The 17,145-nt window shown below is 36.6% G+C and overlaps 1 protein-coding gene across 1 annotated transcript in view; it reads right to left on the reverse strand.

The window, feature by feature from the left end:
* The window catches only part of LOC133530028 (uncharacterized), a 24,260-nt gene extending 13,191 nt beyond the window's left edge, over positions 1-11,069 (reverse strand). The window contains exons 1-8 of the mRNA XM_061867836.1: positions 10,663-11,069; positions 9,558-9,661; positions 9,014-9,150; positions 8,408-8,547; positions 6,346-6,489; positions 3,595-3,766; positions 2,487-2,554; positions 1,634-1,852 (exon numbers count right to left, since the gene is read on the reverse strand). Coding sequence (XP_061723820.1) covers positions 1,634-1,852; positions 2,487-2,554; positions 3,595-3,766; positions 6,346-6,489; positions 8,408-8,547; positions 9,014-9,150; positions 9,558-9,661; positions 10,663-10,720 — 1,042 coding nt within the window. The 5' untranslated portion in view covers positions 10,721-11,069. The remainder of the gene's footprint in view (positions 1-1,633; positions 1,853-2,486; positions 2,555-3,594; positions 3,767-6,345; positions 6,490-8,407; positions 8,548-9,013; positions 9,151-9,557; positions 9,662-10,662) is intronic.
* Between the last annotated feature and the right edge of the window lie 6,076 nt (positions 11,070-17,145).

Below are 17,145 nucleotides of genomic sequence, written 5' to 3' on the forward strand. Positions count from 1 at the left end.
GTTACAAAGAATTCAATCAAACAACAGTTACGAAAACTTGTCCTTTCAAGGAGTTCCGATTCCCCACCCCACATCCCATTACCGGGCTTTGGTAACTAATCAAATTTACAATTGTAAACGAAAATTTGAGCACTTGTGAATGGTTAAATATAATAAATGACCGATTTCATATTTTGTTTTTAAAGTGATATTGACAGTGTCACACTTTTTACTACTAAGTTTTATTTTATTGTTAAGTTATTTGTCAACTTTAAATTATAGATTTAGGAATACGTATTATGCAAAAAACTAGAAAAATATGCCTTTTAATTAACTTTAATATCCCTATACCAAACCGGATCCGGTCCGGCCGGATCCGGCCGGGTTATGGCCAAAATCCGGCCGGATCCGGCCGGATTGAAAATCAATCCGGTTTGCAATCCCTACTTATTAGCATTATGCAGAGGTGTGTCATAAAAAAAATATTTATTTTATGTTTTACATTTTATTGTTGTCTTATACTTATAAATATATATATATATTTTGTGTCCGTCAGCCGGTTAAATTGTATTGCGGTGGAAAAACTGTCAGCAAATACGCGCCTTACCATTTATGTCCGCAAAGTATGCGTTATGAGTGATCCGTTTGTTTGAAACGCTTGATGGAATGCTACATGTAAAGTTTCATGATTTTGTTATTACTATCATAAAAAAGGTAAAGCGCTTACTTTTTACATGTTCATGCGGCCAGCTGACGTTCTTTCCACCGCTATACAACCGGCTGACGATTTTTTGATTAACAATAGCATCTAAACTATCATCTGACCAAGTATCAAACGGGAGGCAACGACATTTTTTTTACGTGTTTCGGAGGCTGCCAGTCCGATGGTGGGTTGAGCCACCATTGGAGCGGCAACTGACGTCCACGAGGCTTCGTTAACCGTACGGGTTACCGCCCGGGAGGCGATTGTTGTTGTTGTCCTAAAGCACCCCAGAGGTGCAAAGGGCCTTCACAAGCTCGCGCCACGCCTTCCTATCTTCAGCTCGTCCTCTGGCCTCGCTCCAGCTCAACCCGACCGCTCGTAACTCTCTTTGGACGGACCGTTGCCAAGAGTGTACAGGACGCCCGGAGCCACGGCTTCCGTCCGGCGGTTTCCACGCGAAAGCTATGGTAGCATTATTCGTTTCCCCTCTTCGAATAGTATGTCCTATCCATCTCCACTTCCGTGTCGCAATTTCTTCGTCAATGGGTGTTTGCCGGCATATACTCCATAGGTCTTCATTTCGAATGGTTTTTGGCCAGAAAACGCGAAGGATCGACCTGAGGGACTTGTTGACGAAGACCTGAAGTTTATTAGTTAGGCCTTTAGTCACTCTCCACGTTTCGCAGCCAAAAAGCAATACAGATTTCACAGTGGATTCGAAGAGGGAAAGTTTAACTCGTCGCGTGAGCACATTCGACTCCCAAACAGCCTTTAATTGAGCGAACGCAGCCTTCGCCTTCTTTATCCTGCTGTCGATGTCTTCATCCGCTCCACCTTTACAGGATATTACGCTCCCCAGGTACACAAACTTTGACACTGAGTCTAGGTTCTCACCCCCCAGCGACAGTGGATCCGATGTACCTGACTTAACTCGCATGCTAACTGTCTTACGTCTGTTGATTCGCAGGCCCATTCTATCAGCCTCTTCTTTAAGACTTTCAATTTTGGCTTCTAGATGAGCAAGAGTAGGCGAAATCAACACGATGTCGTCCGCGTAGTCCAAGTCCTCTAAAACGTTCGTGTCCCATGGTATACCTCTCGGTGTCGATACCACATTACGCATGACGTCATCGAAATCTGTTCCTGGCTCGCGGTCTATGATTTCTGATTCTTACCTATCAACATCACAAATGTAGTCTCAGGACAACAGAAGTGGCATCCGGGTTTTGAAAGAGCCACTTGTATTATTTCGGTAGTTTCAGATTGTATTTCGTAATTGTATGAATTAGTGTTTCAATTTAAAATAATAAAAACTCGTACAAAATTCGTTCCAAAGTACCAAAATAATGCATGCTCTTTCATGCCATTTCCCCCCTACCAACACGAATAATCTTTAGCTCCGACAAGTCGATTAAGCATGGTTAATCAGTTTCATGATGTTCTTCTGACCCAAGACTATCAGCTGCACAGACAGGGTTAATCAACTAGGCCAAACATGCCCCAACTGATTGATCGTTTTAAACCTAGGGTTTCAATTGATCTGCAGTATTTTTAATTAAAATTGCGTTATTATCATTGTAATGTAATCAAGAATTGTAAATCGTCATGAAAACTATGCAAGGCACAACATTGACCTCAATTCACAGTCAAGATCACAATTAGTTATACAGCTATATCTACCTATTTTATTTATTTATTGAAGTAGTAGAGAAGGTTATTGTTCCCAACGCATGATCGACGAGCAACGATGAATCGTTTCGTATGTCCGGATGTTCTCCTAAAAGTACAGCTCTCATTTCTCTACCGAGTCTCATGTAGGTATTTTGTGAGGGCCCATTTTTAAATTTCGTTCGCTCGATTGCATGTTCAGTACTGTATCCACTACAAGGCTTTTAAATTCTACTAATATAATTGAAAATTAGTTGTCAATACTACTAGAACCCCAATAATTTTATTCTTCTTTCTTCTTCTTATTTAAAATTTTACTGAATGGTTCAGTTATGGGGGTTCGCTAAGTCTACAGCTCACCGAGCCACTAAGTAGTTTAAATTAATTATAGTTATACTCACACTACACAAACTTTTTTCATGAGTGTTCCTATATGAAAATAGCTAATAAATATATAAATTAACGATTCATATCAATTTCATTGTTATGTAGTGAATAATCCTTACTCATCGTATTTTCACGAAAATGTACGAACGTGTTAGGGTGCCTTTCGACCAGAGATGTGCTATGCTTGCTATGCTATGTTTTCATACATTTGAAACGCAGCTCCAGCTACAGTTACGTTTCAAATGTATGAACACATAGCATAGCACAGCATAGCACATCTCCGGTCGAAAGGCACCCTTATGCTATTTCAGTCCGTCTTAGTACAAAAAGTATTGAGGTTGACTGAAATAGCATGATATAAAACACGGTGGAAAACACGACGAAGGGAAATGATTATTCACTACATCTGTAGTCTGCTATCTAGCCCTTGTTAGCTCTTACTTATACAAATTTCAGTTCGCACAGGAGGAGAGACAGGTAATGCACATAACATATAACACAAATATATAAAAAAAATAACAATGGCATTTGTAAATTTATTACGTAATTTATAATCTTATCCTACAATAGCAGGTACACAAGAACTCTTTGGTGTCCTTAAGACGAGGACAAAGAAATTTCATGACTAAAATATTGCTACAAATAACTTATGTGGTAATTTGTAAATGTTTGTATGGTTAAAGCAATCCTAAAATGAACGCTACTCCTCTAATGTGTTCACGCTCATATTTTGTCGACCTAGGGAAAGTCTTGCAATCTGGATTCAAGTATTAGGATCTTCTGTGCAAGTAAGATCCGGATTGCAAACCCCGGTATGTTCATTTTATGATTGGTTTAATTTTAGGAGGAAAGAGAACTAAGCAGCGGGCGCGGGGTCGTCCTCCAGTAGGAATTCGTGCAAGGGGATCTTGGCCAGCACCTTGTTGAGGAATGCCTTCAGGACCGCCGCCGCCGTCTCGTCCACCAGCGGGCTGAGGATGTCAAGTACCACGCCTGGGCTGGCGTTGAAGAAGTTCGCCGCCGACGCCGCTGCCAAATAATTTTATTTTTAAATATTTGGAACTCATAATAATAACGCCTAGTTAAAAATATTATTTCTATGTATTCAAGCTCTCTATTGTACATTTCGTCAAAATCGATAGGACTTTTTCGTTTCTCATGCTCTGAAAGTGAGTCGTTGTTCTAAAAAGTGTGCAGAAAACGATACGTTGGTGCTCTAGAGCACTGTACTTTATAAGTACGTTTTTTATCTTTTTTTAAGATAAACAATTAAAATTTTGGTTTTAAACGGATTTTTTTCTATTTGTATTCCATAAATAACGATTTTTTAACCTGCATTTTTAGTTGAAAGTTCCCTCAAGAAATATTTATTACTGAAGATTTAGCCGTGCTTTTTTAATTGCACATGTACCATATTTTCCTCATATTCGAATTGAAAAGTAGAGTGTTTAACGGCACCATTTCATCCCTTGGTTAACAATTTACTATTTTTAAACCACATTTTCAGTTCGTATTAAAATTAATCTGTAAAAAAGTAAAACCGACTTCAAAAAGGATAAAATAAAATATTGTCCCGTTTTATATGCGCTAGCAACTGATACGTCTTAAGTCGGTGTCAAGCTTAATTTTAAAAGCATGAACGCACCACCAAATCGTATATACCAACGGGTTGGAGTAGTTTGATAAGAAAGGATGGCACCGACTTCAAACGTATCAGTTGCCAGCGTATGTAATACTGGATAATATTTTATTTGGTCCTGTTTAAGTAATTTTTTTTAATCTTTTAAATATTTATTTTTCCACTTCTACTTTAAAGTTTTTCTTAATAGTATTGCACCATTCCGTAAAACTCGTTCTTGTCTGGCCAAACTGTCATATCACTAAACATTTTTGAGCTTTGGGTACGTATAATATGCGTTGTTAAAAAGTCCCGTTCAGGTCAACATCAGGAGTTTCACTTGATCAAATGGAACTATTTTGTATTAAAATGCTTAGTTTGTTTATGAAAATACTAAAATAGCTATATGTAATGTATGCGTGACTTGAGGAGCTCCCTAGATTCCTCATAGATTCTATCAACAGAACTGGGTTTTGACAATAACGGGACCAAATTGGGACTATATTTACATTCAAACAAAACATAACTATCCAAATTACGAAAAAAATACGGTCCAATTGATAACCTCCTCGTTTTTCGAAGTCGGGTAAAAAGAGGTACCATTACAATTAAAATTATTAACTACTGTCTAATCATATTTGGTACAAGCAAAATAAATAATTTTATTCTTAAGTGGAGACCACTATATTCGACGAGTAGTATTGTTTTCTTTATGCTAATTTAAATCATCTTGAATTTAACTATCTCTCAAGATGTAATTTTATAGAAAGAAAAGAAAATAAATCGTTTTTTTAATATCTTTAACAGACCCGAACAGAAATACGAGTAACATACAAAGTAAAGAATTAACATAATACGAATCATGCACCTACTAGTTTCCATTACAACATTGATTCGCATTAGTCATTGATGTGAAATAAGTGTTACGCTTGTTTTCTCAACGGGGTTATCGAATAATTTTCCGATTACAGCATGCGTAGCCAACGTGCCAATTGTTAACGCTCCGAAACGTAGCGTAGTCTTCTCTCTCTATAACTCTTCCATATCAGTGCAACAGTGACAGTTGCGTTTCGTTTGTTACGGAGCGTTAACGACTGGCGTGTTGGCTGCGCGGACTGTACGCATGTTCTTGATCGATATACTGGAAATAGTAAACCAAATTAATACTTGTCCAAGGTCGCGGAATGTATTAGATTAGAAACATACTAATAATACTGACACCGGTTAATATTTTACACCGCAATATATTCTTGTATTTTTGACAAGGGATATTTTTATTCTCATTTTACAGTTGTCATGACGTTGCTTTTTACTATAAATACACCGTGTTTTTTTTATTTCCGTTAATGTCAAGGGTGCATCCTTGAGCTTAAATTAAGTAACTTTCTCAAAGACACCAGTAATCTAACTAACTCCATTTCGGAGTAAGCAATATTTTATTTTTATCTTATAAGGTCCTTACGAGCGTTTACACTTGCCTTAGGGTCTGTTTACATATTGATTAGTGTTTAGTACGAGAGAATACATTTGCTAATAAACGTAAATACTATCTCAAACGATTGATGTTCGAAATGACCTTGATATTATGTCACAGTTTTCAATTGTTTGGTTGAGTTAAATGTAATGTCATGTTACAAGAACGCTATATGCAACACTTAATTACTTTTTATAAAAAAAAAATATTTTTAAATTAACTTTATCTATGCCATTTAGTTTGCCTTAACGTTCTTACCGATACCTCGAAGTTAACGGAATTGTTCAGAACTGTAAAAATTTTGTTCTGACAGGCCGATATCGTCCGGCGGCCTATTAGTCAGTGGTCGGCTTTAGATTTTCTTTTGCCTTCACCGATGCGATGAGCAACTGATAAATAATGATTTTATTTCGTATGACCATGACTTCAGAATGAAGCTCACGTTCTCCGGTTCGGAAGCAACATACCTTCCTGCTGGACTACCTGGTCTGAAGGGATGTTATTAGAAGTCATTACCTGCCAACGGCCGCTCCGTGTCGTCGAAGGCCACCTGCCCGTGTCCGACCTTCACGCGAGTGACGATCTTGTCGGCCTGCAGGTAGCGAATGCCTTCCTTTTCCACCACCTTAGCCGCACCCTTAGCGATCACAGAAATTCCAGCTGTAAAAAACAAGCACACTCAATTGAGTAAGTATTTACTTATCTACATTTTTCTAGTATATTTCAAGTACAAGTCTACAAGTTGTTTGTTGGTCCATTTTCATGAGAAACGTTTTCAATTGGATCCAGGACATAGACATCAATAAGTAATAATTCCATCTCTATTTAAAAAATTATACACAGTACCGGCGGACCGGTGTTAATATTCTTTATTATGGCTTGTTTGCCTTATTTTACTGTGAGGTAGGTTGGTTATTATAGTACATAAATTATATATTATGTACTTACGAGTATGAATAATTCTTATAAAACAAAACCGTTAATAAGGCCACACAACAAAAACTTATATCATTAATTGAAACGATTTTGCTTAAAATATTATGGGTACAGAAATTATAATACCTAATATACGTAAACAACGGTGAGTGATTTCTAAATAAAGGGTGATTACTGAAGCATTTATGATGATTTAATTTTTTTTATCGCAAAAATGGATAAGGCCTTGATAAACTACCGGGTTTTATTATGCTACTTTGGTTCGCGATTTATCTTCTAATTGTAGTATAAAATTTGCCACATGAATACAAGTATTTTTTATTAATAGAGCAATTAGAAGTTAAGTAGGCCTTATTACCCTCTGGTATCTTATATCACCTTTATTTTTTTTTGTATGAGCATTTATAGAGTACCTAAACAATATAGGTTAGCTTGTAGATTGCATATCCTACTAGTCATTTATACAAATATATGATGAATACTACAATGATAAACTGTGAATTACAATAGGAGACACAGCATATTACTAAAAAATACTTAAATAAAAAAAAATAGTTCACTATATATTATAAACAAAACCTCCTTGAATAACCAAGTAATGAGGTGAAAATCACTTACAAATATATTTAAAAAAAAATATCTTTAAAAAATCTATCATAAAAACATGGAGGTGATTTATTATTGGCTGGTACTGTATAATTGAATATATACTTAATTGTCCCTGCCTATTTCATAATATAATAATACCTCTTATGTTAATGGGTATTAAAAATAATAATATTTGTGTGTTGCTTTACTTGCTTGTTCCCTTAATAAACATTACTGATTTTTAACGCGTGCACGAAGATTTAAATTCTTATTTGTTAACCCAAGTCGTGTTTTAATGAAGCATAATATTTATGTTTAGAATGACACATTATTATTATTCACTATAGTGGTCCTTTGTCTAACAATCATTATCCTCATTACGGGACACTTCATATTCCGATCTCGATCACTCCGTAATCGCTACCTAGGTACAAATGTCGAGTAACAAATAGGAACACGTATTATGAGATGCAATTGGTGTGGGTTTCCTAACATGAGTCCTGCATAATTAATTTGCATTCAGCCGTAATGTTCCTGAAACACGGTTGTCACACTTCACGAATTACTTTTGTCGTAATGTACGTAGCCCGCGGGTATGGTACGAGTATAATGTAACATGTTGCGAGTATTGCAATCAGCGCATGAGGCTACAATAATATGTAAATACATGAAAGGTAGCACGGATTTTATATAAGAATTTAAAAGTTTATGTACATATTTAGGCTTTTAATCGAGTATTTCTCATGCAAGATTACAAAGATCTGGCTTGGACGGCGTCTGACATTTTTATGCAGCCTTTATCTTTACTAAGACCGACATTGCTCTAATCTTAACGTACGACGGATGAACAGCAATGCAAATAAAGCATAATTCGGTCTCGTATATAACCGAAGTGGTGAGAATTGTGCACTAAGTTTAAACAAGCTTCATTGGTCTTTATTATTAGTGTTTGAGTAATTTATTGGTAAACACGTCCTTTATAGAAATAAAGGTATCTGCGGTAAGTGTGTTTGATAACGCTAAAGGGAGTGTTGGACAAGAAAGCTTGGCTCACTGAAGTTGCCGCGCAGCTTGCCCTTGCCGTCGATCTCGAGCACGAGCAGGCGCGAGCCGCGCACGTCGTAGTCCGCCGACACGGCCAGTTTCGGCAGCGACAGCCGCACCTCCGCCGCGTACTTGTTGTTCAGGTTCAACCTGTAGATTCACCATACAAACTTATAAGTAAGTACCTACTAGTTGTTTTGTATTTAAAGTAAATAAATGACGATGGCAGTCGTCATCCCTTAGATTACCTGCTGTGAAACTTTGCATTCAGTGGAATCCTACTAAGATAATTTTTGAACCATTCTAACGAATGTCACTACCTAACGATTTTTCAATTTTAATTCATAGCACAAACAAGTCTCAAATGAGATTGAGAGAATTCAGGATGATCAAAGTCTTTAAAGCATCTTACAACTATGATCATATACGCCAAATGTGTTATTATTTAATTAAGCTATGATGAAATTTGGCGTATATGATCATAATTGTAGGATTCCTTTCAAATAGGATCCCATATACGAGTATATGATAATTTATATTATAATCTAATTGCCCCCTTAGCCAAATAAAATTTCACTTATAAGCATTCTTATTCTGAGGCCAGGCCGTTACTTACTTAAGCTTCTCAACGATGAAGTTGGAGCCGCCGACGGCGCGGATGTTCTTGACGACAGCCTTTAGCCGCAGGTTGGGCTGGGTGCGGTCCAGCTTCAGCGTCGGCACCGCGAACGGCTCCAGAGCCGGAATGTGCACCTGTTGTTTTACACGAGTGTTAAGTGACTTTACTTTAGTCAGGTTGTTGCAGCGACGCACTATCAAAAGGAAAATTAATGCCTCGCTTCTAGATTGACGATATAACTCGCATTTACTTAATGTAAATTTTGAATGAAAGAAACTCCACTCCTACCCCTTTTGTGCCCGATAATAAGAATTTAATAAATGACACCCAAATATCAAACTTCCGTTCCCTTATTTATCTTCATCATAAAGAACAGGATCGGCAATTTAGTTACCAATAATACGAAAAGGTATATATGATTTAAATTTCCCAGGGGTGGACTATTTGGTTGCCCCATTAATTAGCTACCTTAGATGACAAACATGCCGTTAATATGCGAATTAGGCTGTCAACACTAGGACCTTAAATACCTGTGACCCACCTCAGGAATGCCCTCGCGCAGGCGTGGCCGCATTACCTCGATGGCTTGCATGATGCACTTATTTATTTCTGGGTCACTCTTCCTGCATTGCGGAAAGTAGTCGGCTGCGGACAAACAGTTGAAGTATAGAAAGTATATACCATAGACCGAGGCTATCCTGACGGTATGGACACATGACATGAAACATATACGGCTTCACGGCGTTGGTGGAGGTGTGGTGGAGGTACTAACCTTCGGGCTTTTAACAATTAACAAGGTTGTAAGTTGTTAGAACAGGTAGAGTATATACTTTATTCTAGATATGTGGTTTAAAAGTAGCTACTTATTTAAATAAATATTAAATATTACATGCCTATATGTGTAGGTATTTCTTTAGATGTCTAAGCATGTTAGGTATTCATAAATAATGTATAGTGGTTCGTTCGTTCGTTTGTGGCATTGTATTAAATTTATATTAATAAACATATTAAGAAATATTAATCGGTGTAAAACATAATTTACATTATTATTTCTTTATTTTATTTATTTAAACTTTAAGCACAAAAAATTTCCAGCAATGTACTGTCATGGCGGACTTAATGCCAATTGGTAGTCTCTACTAGTCAACCATAAGGCCAAACTGAGATACATACAATTTATGCAGATAAAAAAAAGTCATGAATGAAAAAGTAAAGCAGTGCAATATTATGCAGGCTGTAGTGAATGGGTCGTAAGGGTTATTTAACACAGAAATAAGTGTTTCATGGTGATCCGGTGCCGAGTAGAAAACAGTGGACAGCGGACAGGCGCGGGGAGCGGTGAGCGGAAACACCTTGCTCGTTGCATTTCCTCAATCGTACAGCCGTATTTGGCACAAACACCAATCTCATACATCAGGAAAAATCACATAGTCACGTATTCAAAACGACTAATTGCTAAACAACAAAGGCAGACTACTTTACCTAAGCAATGAGCAATTGTTATTTTAGGTGAATATCACACTTTGCAGGAGCATATGTACTAATCTGTTTAATTAATATAATCGTGATATGTAAATATACCGAATCACATAATAATACATAATCCTTACACTATATTTGAATAAGCAAATGATGACGTAACTTACGCGTAACTCTCCCTTGTGTCATGGCCAGACAGAACATTAAAGTCAGAAACACCTTCATTTTCGCACGTGTGAGACTGATCTATTTTGATGCAGAGTTTGTTTGCGAAGTTTGCATCGATTGGGTGTCTGTTGGTAAATGTGCGGCGGCGCCGAAATTTCTGTTATTTGTAGCGAGGGAGCGGCGCGGGCGCCGACCCTGCGTTGCGCCACAAGCGCACCGCGCCGGCTCTTCGGTTATCTGGGGATGTGCGCCATGCACCCACAACTATCCTTGAACCTCCTGGCTACCAGAAGATTTATTTTATTTTATTAGGTACCAATTATTCAGAATAAAGTTCAGTTCATATTGAATTAATATCATTTGATATTGTGATTAACAATACCACCACACACATTTCTTATCTAATTTCACATTTACATACAAGATGTAACAAAAATAGTGGGTGATTGGGGATCCGTTTAAGGGCACATTCGGTATCTTTTTCTTCTACGCTTTCCTTCCACTATTTTTTTACACCTTTTTACACCTCGATATTATATCAATTGCGGTTTTTTTTTGCGTATTTGCCTTTTTACAAGACAGTGTGCGAGTATTAGTGCCTACCTTTCTAGTCTTTAATAAGATATCTTCCCTGTTATCCACGATCCATCACAACGACGCAAAACTTTCCACTAGTATATCTATCTGTTACCAGTGTTGCAAAATATACAATGTACTTTGTGTAAATACACAATATTGTGTATTTTGCATGCCGTTCACGGATAAATATGATTATTATAATTGATTGTTAAGACCAATTTATGTTACTATATTTAATGCAAATAAATTTATCATTATCATTTACATAGTTCAGATAACCGACTACCTGAATTTTTTTTTAATGTTGTGAGCTAAACCATGACTGATGCTGATGCCTAGCCGACGTAAGCGTGGTCTTCCCATCATCGTCTTACTGATTAGATTTTTTATAGGTGCGTGAATCGCGTAGGGTATAATTTGAGAAAGTATGAAATCTAACTACTCGTAAAGCCGCCACACTTAATATTTATTTACACATCCAAAAATAAATAATCAGTTAATGGAGTGCAGGTGGAGACACTTGATCCCTTACCCAGTTAGTTACATTGAAGTGACTGACTAACGGAGCCCTTAATCTAAATATGCCTTTCAGACGCGTAACATTATTCATAGTACGATTTGTATAACCAACGACACTTCTACCGGCGCCAACACATCGGGTTGAAGCGAAATAATCGTCTTCACTTTACCTGTACTAGGTAAAGTACCATTAAAAATGATCTCTTGTCAAGATTTTATTTTACCGCTTTACCGGAAATTAATAATTTACATATATATGGAAGGAGTGGAATTCACTACCTGCAAATCTATTCCCAGTCCACTATAACTTGGACCTTTTTAAATCGAGAGTGAATAGACATCTTTTAGGTAAGCATGTTCCATCCTAGACTGCATCGGCACTTTCCATCAGGTGAGATTGTGTTCAAATGCTTACCTTTTCGTAATAAATATATAAATATATATATATATATATATGTGTATATGCCTAAATATATCAAATTACAGCGTTTCTGTTATAGGTACATAGGTGGTAGGTAAATTGTACGCAGGAGGACGAACAGCCAGCAGCCGATATGTTGAAACCTTGTTAACTACGGGAGCCTAATAACAAAGTGTGACTGTGTCGATGACAAGGACGTATTTTATGTGACCACATGTACCTACCTACTACCTACGGAACAGGCAATTCAATATGTTTTCACCCACCGGATTCAATTCTAAATCTTTTAGGCAGCCCACTGAAATCACTAAATACACAAAATAAAATAACTCCGTGTACCGGATTGAAAATATCCGAAAAAAACACACAAAATATTTCATACTAATCGACCCAGCCAGTTAGTATGAAGTTATGAACCATGCTGAAAACCTCGGGGTAATTATTCATTATCATTATCATTTGATTCAGGTAGTCGGTTATCTGAACTATGTAAATGATAATGATAAATTTATTTGCATTAAATATAGTAACATAAATAGGTCTTAACAATCAATTATAATAATCATATTTATCCGTGAACGGCATGCAAAATACACAATATTGTGTATTTACACAAAGTACATTGTATATTTTGCAACACTGGTAACAGATAGATATACTAGTGGAAAGTTTTGCGTCGTTGTGATGGATCGTGGATAACAGGGAAGATATCTTATTGAAGACTAGAAAGGTAGGCACTAATACTGGTACACTGTTTCGTAAAAAGGCAACTACGCAAAAAAACCGCAAGTGATGTCTTATAATTATGTCAAGCAGAACTAAAATTATACTAATATTAAATAACTATATAAAATACAAAAAAAAAATGATTTTAATTACTTAGTCTAAAGTTACAAATTTTAAAGGCTTAGCCGTTTATGATTTTATAAATAAATACGGCGCTTATTGTACATTTAACGGGAACTTACGGGAGACGGTGGAAGAGATAATAGTAGTTAGTAGACCCGGTAGCCGCTACCAATTTTTAGTATGTTATTGGGCGTGGTATTGGGACCCCAAAACTGCCAGGAGACACTGGCGCATGCAATGTCGGACATTTTAAAGCAATGTACTACAATATTATAGAAGACTTGTTAAGCAATATATTGATAATATTTTTATGGTTCCGTACCAAAAAGGTACAATAGGAAGGTTTATGGTGCGACTTTGTCCGTCCGTCTGTCTGTCACATTGCTAAATATCTCGAGAACTACTTAAGTTATCGATTTGAATTTTGGAATAGTTATGAACAACACTAACCCAGACTTTCAAGAGAGGATATCTCAAAAACAATTCAAGATATCGAAAAACTTGACTAAATCAAACTTGTAGCAAATTTAATCAGCTTTTTTTATGTAATAATTTCCGAGATATAATCGAAAAACCGAAAATTTGGATCTTCAAACCTTCCTCTCCCCCCCGGTTCAAGGGCTAGGGCCGGGGACTTTTGATATGTTCATCTCCTAACTAGTCCCAACCAAACAAAGTTACGAAGTCAAAAATTATGTTCCAAGCATATCCCTCTATACCCTTTTGTGGGCATTCGTTACCTGACCTACGCCCTTACTTCCGAAGTTTACCAATGAACAATTATGAAATTTCGACGTAATAATAAAGTTATCATAAATATTACAGAAAAAATATAATCATTAATAATCAAATACAGATCGCGCAAATTATATAGCCAATTTGCGGATAGATGGCGCTGTACACAATTATACTTATTATAGTTCTGGTCAAAAGTCTTTTGTGATTATAATTACATAAGAAAATTTAAAGGTTGTACGGAACCCTCGGTGCGCGAGGTAAACGAACTCGCACTTGACCGTTTTTTATTTGATCCTAATTGTGGAAATTACCTATGCATAAAAATGTGATATTTCATAAGATTTTGGGAATAAACTATAATATTTTGTATGGAGATCTGTTAAAGTAACTGCATTATTGGGTAGGTAAGGTAATCACTCAAGGATGAAAATGGCTTATCTTATGTATTCGAAAAAGTTATAGCAGTATAAGATGATTTACTTTAAGATACCATAGTGGGTAGTGATTAGAAATAAATTTGTGTCGCCTACACACTCGTATTTGTCGTACCTATTTGTCGGTTATCGCGAAAATGACCTTTCTCGCTCACCCGCCAGTTCTAATTTTTAATTATAAGAAAGTATAAATCTAAGGTCCCATAAGGGGGAAGAACATTCTCGCTATGGCGCTTGAACTAGTAACATTTAGTACGAAGCCTACTGTTTGTTAAGATTATTTGAGAGTGTTGAAGTAAAATAAAAGTAATTGATTGTACCAAGAACTTTGATTTATCACAAAAAAATACGTATTCGGCAGAACAATTGCCTTATAGTTAAAATAAATACCAAATTTGTCATTTTCAAAAAATCTGCATATGCTTCTTGTATATATTACCTGGATCCTAAAACTGCCGGGAGACTATCTCTAGTACTGGTAGTACCCTAAAACCAAATAATGACGTCATTTAGGTGACCACTGCCGAAATTTACAAAATGTATCTAAATTGTATAGCTTAGTATACCATGAGTCACACTTGTGTGTTACTTGACACGAAAAGTTATGAAATGTACCTACTACGATTGAATACATTATTTACATTGCTATTTAAAAAAACCGGGTACGCTAATCATGAAAGATTAAACCATCTGAAACGGATGGATTTCGACGCGGTTTTCTTGCGTGACAGATCGGTAGTTGTTTGATAAAAATCGATCCAGCAATTTGACGAGTATCAGCTTGTTACGGATTTTTTGGCATAATGCGAATAGTATTTATCATTATCAACCCACTTGTTCGTAACTTGGAGCTTTTTGTGTTATGTTTTGTTCGCTTGGCATTATTGCAAGGTTGACACGAATGTTGATTCTTTAGAATACTTCCTTATTCAAATCAACTTTCAAATCGGCATCTTTATATATTAAAAACACATGGACAGGGTCCAACCAAAGGGATTTAGGTGTAATTTGGCATATGGCTTGTAATGATTCCCAGTCGAGGTGAAATCCCTTCATTACCAGGGCATCAACATAATGGCATCTTTACGGATAAGTAGTGGGCAGAGGATTCGTATTCTTTTTTAACAAATATGATAATAAACTGAATTTTAAGACTAGATCTATAATTCTACAATAACGACCAATAGGAAGGATATTTACCACTTATTTTTACATCCGTGCTTTATTAGTTTTACCCGCGACTTCGTCTGCGTGAAATTAGTAATTTTAGTTACTTATTTTTTATCCAATCTGCGTTCTATTATTTCCACTACGAACTTCCTCACCCTTTTCACTCCCTAAACTTTATCTTTCGAATATTCAGCGTGTGGTAGCCCTTGTCTCCCAGCAGCAACATCTCCAGCAGAAATTAAATTGTCCAGCACAGTCCTACAGGCGCCGAGGGATGCGTGGGAAGTCAGTACAGGTGTTCTCTCAACCTGCCTGCAGCGAACTGTAACTGCTGCAAGTTCAACATGTGGTCTCCCTGGTCATGCGCTTGCCGCATCTGGCAGCCCTCCAGGTGTATCTGATCTTGGAGAACTCAAACTGCGTATAACATTCTCAACCAGCTTCACATTATTGGAGTTTTACCCCTCGTCCAGCACTCCAGGTGCTTCATGTCTTGAGGTGTCTCCATCATACACTACGAGCACCACGTTGAACGAGCGTTACTCTTGACCCATCGCTATTGATTATTAAGTATAGTAATATGGTATAAAAAATTACAATGTTGACAACTATGTATACAGGAAGTTTTTTAATGACCTGCAATAATTTACGGGGTGAATGGTCATACTGAGCGCCAAAATCGCGAAAAAAAATGATTCTCCCATACAAAATATAATTATGTCATCATACCAGTCAAAATGTCTTTATACATGTACATATTATAAAAACCGACAATTTCTTTCACTACATCGGTTTGTCCTATAGTAAATGTTGTCAAGTATATCCTACATATTCACCCCGCAAATAATTGTAGGTCATTAAAAAAACAGCCTGTATGAGTGAGTCGTTAAATTTACACAACATATACAACATAAACACAAACATGACTTAATGAGCAAAAAACTAATGCCAAAACTTTTTATAACGTAAGCATTAGGTATTGTTTTTTTGTGTTAATGTTGTCTAGCTGAATAAAATAAAATATGTAATATACTGGTCTATAGTTCGTGTCATCCACAAATCCAAATCTAATCTTTAATAACATGACAATACGAGTCAAGGCACGGTAGAAAATGATTATTTTTCGTTTATGTCCCGAATAGTGGTTTTGGCCGAATACCGAGTATTCGGCCCCTCTGTCGACCGAAGCGCCGAATATTCGGCATACTTAACATGCAATCATTTAGAGTCACATTAATTATGAAAACTGTTCGTCAACGAAACACATCGTTTACCTACTTAGATTAAATTTTTATTGCTCACAACTAATTAATGTAGTTAGAGTCAGTCAAATCGAACCCACGATAAAAATGAAATTATTCATAATAAGTAGTCAAACTTAAAAAATCATCTTCTTATTAACAACTTTGAAAGAATACATTTTAAATATGAAATGTAGGGATCTGCGGTTATTTTTATTTAATATTTTTGTCTTTTTAGTGGGCAATATTCGGCCAAATACCGAATATTCGGCAAAGTGGCCGAACCCGCCGAATACCGAATAGTTGCCGAATATTTGTGGCATCTCTAGTTTATACCTAATATTAATCGCGCAATCGTATTGAACATGAAATGGATCAGGTTATATAATCGCGTTAAGAATTATCTCATTGCAAAGACTTGGCTGGTTAAGTGAAGTAGAACTATGCTGCAATATCCGACGCGCACGCGCAGCAGGGCTGGGAACCGTTTCATAAAAGGCAAAGTCTCGTTAGGAAGTTTTTTCCTTATAC

This window comes from Cydia pomonella, chromosome 1 (assembly GCF_033807575.1).
Source record: "Cydia pomonella isolate Wapato2018A chromosome 1, ilCydPomo1, whole genome shotgun sequence".
NCBI lineage: Eukaryota > Metazoa > Arthropoda > Insecta > Lepidoptera > Tortricidae > Cydia > Cydia pomonella.